The sequence below is a fragment of the Xyrauchen texanus genome, unplaced genomic scaffold, assembly GCF_025860055.1.
Source record: "Xyrauchen texanus isolate HMW12.3.18 unplaced genomic scaffold, RBS_HiC_50CHRs HiC_scaffold_458, whole genome shotgun sequence".
Taxonomy (NCBI): Eukaryota; Metazoa; Chordata; class Actinopteri; order Cypriniformes; family Catostomidae; genus Xyrauchen; species Xyrauchen texanus.
The window spans coordinates 8250-13122 of NW_026266426.1; the positions used below are offsets into that span (position 1 = coordinate 8250).

A 4873-nucleotide genomic window follows, 5' to 3' on the forward strand; every position below is an offset into this window, starting at 1 on the left:
ATTTCCATTCACGACATATGTGTGGCAGCGGGATGGACTTCCCCTCCACCTTTGTCAGATTTTACAATATGGAAGTGCCCGCTCTGCAGGCAAAACTACTAGCGGTTTAATACGCTACAGCTCCCCTGGTGAGCTGCACTGATGGGACACATTCCACACAGACCGGCACCGCCGCTCTGTCGTTCCCGTCCTACTATGTGCTTATGTATTACACAATCAATGACCCGCATTCTTGCCGGCCAAATATTATTTCCCCACTCATAAGGGCTCCCGGGTCCCCCTTAATTCCCTGGGGCTTATACAGTGGATGCTTGGCGCGCACGGCGTTGACAATGGGTTCCCGTAGCGTAAGCTAGCTTACGCATATCTGAGAGAACCTCTCGTAAGAGAACGTATCGGTTACCTAACGTAACCTCGGTTCTCTCTAGATGAGGGAACGAGTATTGCGTAACCGGCCGTCTCGCGCCCACGGCGACTTTTCAGCTTCAGTCAATGAAAACCAGGGTTCCAGCCTACGAACTACGCTTATATGCACTCTAGTCACGCCCTTTTTGGCGGGCTTTGATGCAGTGAGCGCGCGGACGCCTCTCATTGGATGCGAGTTCGCCCAAGCTCGTCTATAGGCTGCAGCAGTTGCCGCAGAGCAACCTATGAGCTCGCTAGCTAGCCCGCTCAAGGTCTGCAGCTGCCGCACTGCGTTGACAATGGATACAAAAATTAAGGATAATTTTTTGGCTTCAATATCTCAGAAAAGATGAATCTTTCCCGTAGCGTAAGCTAGCTTACGCAATACTCGTTCCCTCATCTAGAGAGAACCGAGGTTACGTTAGGTAACCGATACGTTTTATGATGTTATGGTTTTCTATGCCTTTGATGAAACCCTGCTATTATCTACGGAAGCGTATTGCATTCACTTGAGAAAAAAAAAAAATCTACTCTGTTTTTATTAACGACTTAATTATCTCAGAATTACGAGATCATTTTTCATTAAAAAAAATATTTTGTTCTGTTTTTCTGAATTAATGAGATCCCTCAAAATCCTGCCAGGAGCTCTATTTTAGCTGGATGCGCATGAATTTATAGAGATATATTTTAAACTTGGCCTTCAATACAAAGACATTACTGTCTATGACATTTGTAATACTGTCATGGCTGAGACACGCTTTGATCTTCCAAAGGACACTAATTACACGAGAACTACCGAATTCTAGAACTACTAGAATGGCCATAGTGGTCATTCTGACCGTTCATACTAGACTGGACCAAAATGTCATGTCATATTTACATTCGAAACTTCTATTGAGGTTTTAGAATGAAGCTTCTAATGTCTGTCGTCATATTTTATGGCGTCATCACCCTAAAAATGTATTGAATAAAATAGAATAAATGGATCAAATGGAGCTAAGCTAACGCATGAATAGTCCTACATAATACGATCATTTTTTGTAATATATATGCTAGACTATATAAATACATAGGCCTATATATATATTATATATTAGCTGCTAGACTGTCCCGGAAGGTGCGTGCCTCGCTTTGTGTACAGCAAGTTTTTCCACCACAGTGAAAATGTTTTCGAAAGTCTAAACGCCAACAAACATGGATTGAGGCGGAATATTTCGTTAGATAAAAACATGTTGTGAATTTTGGAAATTATTACATCTATCCTTTTTCAAAACATGTTGACTTTTGGACTTTACAACGCTCTGGAGTTATTGGAAATTGGAAACAATCCTATGCAGCCACCACTGGAATCAAAATCCATGAATAAATGAATCTGTTATATTAATAATAAACACCAGGACACGAAATTTTAATTCTAATGAATGTGAAAATGTATTAGTTCATCGACAACCACAGAACTTGCTATTGTAGCTAATTACAGATACAAATTTGATTATTTATATTAAATTATTCTCCTAAAAGGGGGCCCCCTTTTTTGTTCAAGTGAGCCCACTTTTAGGAGAATTCGTTCATAATGATTTTACAGCATACTATTTTCATTATAGTTTTACAGCATGATATTTTTGCTCACAGTAAAACAAATATTGCTTTCTAAATCAGTTTTCCCACAGTTTAGCAAATGTTCATATTCTTTATTAACCGCTTTGGCCATGTTGGGTTATAATATGTGTTTCATACATGTCTAAGGTTTTTACTATGCATTGAAATACACATTGGTGATGTTTTTATAAGCTATTGTATTGATTTGTTTTTATTTTACAAAGAGAATAATTTAATACACAGTTTTGCAAAATAATATCTTCTTTCTGGTAGAGATAGGTGTACATTTAAGTGTCTTGCAAATGTATTACCAGCTTGGTCCTTTTTCTTTAGTGCCCAGTTCTGTGGAAAGATTTAGTAGTTCTTCCACAGTCTGGCATGGTCCATTTTCCAGGACATCCTCCCTTCCTCTGTCACTGTCACAGCCACAGCAGCCAGTAGACTTCTTTGCAAGGCCAGGATGTCTTGCTGGTTTTCTGCAATCTCTTGCAGTTTTTGCAATACTTTTGTGCGATAGTCTGTAAAGCAATATTGCAGATTGGTCCTTGAAAATACAGTATTGTTTTAGTGTGAAAAATGAAAACATGACTTACTCTTTGTTGCTGCTTCAGAAGAACACTGGGGCTCTTCTAAGAGGAGCTGTGAGGCAGCTGTGGGATGACATCAAAATATACTTTTCAAAGTTTAATAATAAATCACTCTTAATAGAATGGTTAATAATTACAATAAGATAAAATGTATACCTTGAAAGGGTTGTGACGCACTTGATTGTCCGGACTCTGGCAGTGATGCTTTTGCTGCAAATATAAAATCCAAATAGACTTAACATTCCTAGTAGAATTAAACAGACAGAAATTTCTCTGTTGCCTGAGAGGGCAAAGAGAGATTTTTTTTCAAATGTCTTTATACTTAAAAACACATTTGTATATTTTACTGAACCCTTGTCAAGAGGATGAATATTGGAGAATGGCTGATCTGTAAATACAAATTAAAATGGATTGGACATCTCATATGTTGGTTAATGTGTCAATCATGTTACATGTCAACAACTTACATTTGGGTGGAAGAGGTTTTGATACATTTGTATTCTCCTTTGGGAAAACTATAACATCATCTGAAATAGAAACATGCTTTAAAATTAAAAACAGAGTTTACAAATTGATAAATAAAACAAACATTGTTCACTCACTTCAATCACTTAATTGTCCTCTGTGTAGTGCACAGTTTCAGTTTTGTAACCAAACAATTCACAATTGGTTAAAGGTTTTATTTAAGGGTTTTATTCATTGTGGTGCTCTTAAACGGTGGTGCCCTTAAATTTACATGTTGTAACAAATGTATGAAAATGGCCATTAATACAACCTGAGAATGTGTACTTCTCACAAGCACACAACATACATTTTTCTCCATGTGTAAACACTAAAATTGTTAATTTAATAATACCATGTCAAATAAATATGAGTGGTGGAAAAAGAATTTTGTAGATCAGTGGTTCCCAACCTTTTTTTTTGTCTTAGACCCCTTTTTCACAAATAATAGCATAATATTAAAAATACAATAGCCTAGCAAAAAAATCAGTAGGCCATTTGTAATTTATAAACGCAAGCCTAGGAGTAGCCTATTGGCTAGACCTTGTTTTTGTTTTTTTTGGCAGTTAAAATACAAAAAATATAATTTGAAGTGATTTGAATACTTACCATCTGAGGAGGAATCTGTTGCAGACTGAAATCTCGGTGGTTTTTTGTGTGCCCTCTTTTTGTTTATTGTGGAGCTGTCCTCCGTTTCAATGTTTGAGGTCTCCACTACACGCCGGCATTTCTGGACACCTTTGGTGTATGAGTCTGGAAAATATGTTGTTGGTGTAAACTAAAGTATTGTTTTGTTTGTTGCAATTTTCTTAATGTTTGGATAATGTTTTAACAATCCTCATTGAAATACTGTAGATTAAATTAAATAATTTAAAAACTACTAGGCTATATTACCTGTTCTTAGCCAAATTTTTTTTACCAAACACCGCCTCCACTTTGCTTTGTCTGGCATTGTGCAATTTTTTACAAGCTTCCTTGCGTTTCCAAACGTCCAGTAACAGAACGTTCCCTGAAAAAAAAAAGGTTTGCTTTAACAGACTTTACAGTTTTGCTAAAACACATTTCTAAAAACCATCACCCACTTTCTCAAAACCTTAAACACAATACCAAATCTTCAAACTACAGTCAGAGAATATGACTTTTCTGGCAAAATCAAACAATTGCCTCAAAGCCATTTAATCTGTTTGGAGTTTTGCATTAATAGTCAAGTGCATACAATTTTCAAATAACTGCTTTAACTTGTTTAATGTTTACAGAAAGAGTGATTTATTTGACTAATTGGTTTAGGCTGTAGAGAAATTGGTTCAGAGAATGGGGTATAGTGTTTAATCAATTCAGAAAAACTGTTATAATGTAAACGAATGTGAAAACTTATTGAAAACAAAAACAAACCTCTTTGGTCACCTCCAACCATGATGTTGGGACTACTTCAACTGCACTGTCCTCTGTGAATTCCACCACTGCATATTTTTTTGTTTCCATCTATTAAGAAAAAAAAAAAAAAAAATATATATATATATATATATATATATATATATATATATATATATATATATATATATGTAAATATATATAATAATGATAATTCACTACATTTATTCAACAACTTATTTTTGCGTATAACTGATGTTAATGACCTTCACTGTTAATCCTTTTTTATCAGAGTGACAGAGACAGAGAGAGTGAGAGAGAGAGACAGAGAGAGACAGAGAGAGTGAGAGAGAGAGACAGAGAGAGAGAGAGAGAGAGAGAGAGAGATTTCCCAGGGCATTGTCAGTGTT

The 4873-nt window shown here is 36.1% G+C and overlaps 1 protein-coding gene across 1 annotated transcript; it reads right to left on the reverse strand.

Moving 5' to 3' along the window:
* Positions 1-2358: 2358 nt before the first annotated feature.
* LOC127642182 (uncharacterized) lies at positions 2359-4789 on the reverse strand. The gene is made up of 9 exons (XM_052124864.1): positions 4730-4789; positions 4485-4574; positions 3987-4101; positions 3702-3845; positions 3059-3118; positions 2944-2979; positions 2748-2801; positions 2598-2654; positions 2359-2522 (listed from the first exon to the last, which is right to left on the reverse strand). Exons 2-9 carry the CDS (start codon positions 4572-4574, stop codon positions 2359-2361), a joined length of 720 nt encoding a protein of 239 aa, XP_051980824.1. The 5' UTR covers positions 4730-4789.
* Positions 4790-4873: the final 84 nt, after the last annotated feature.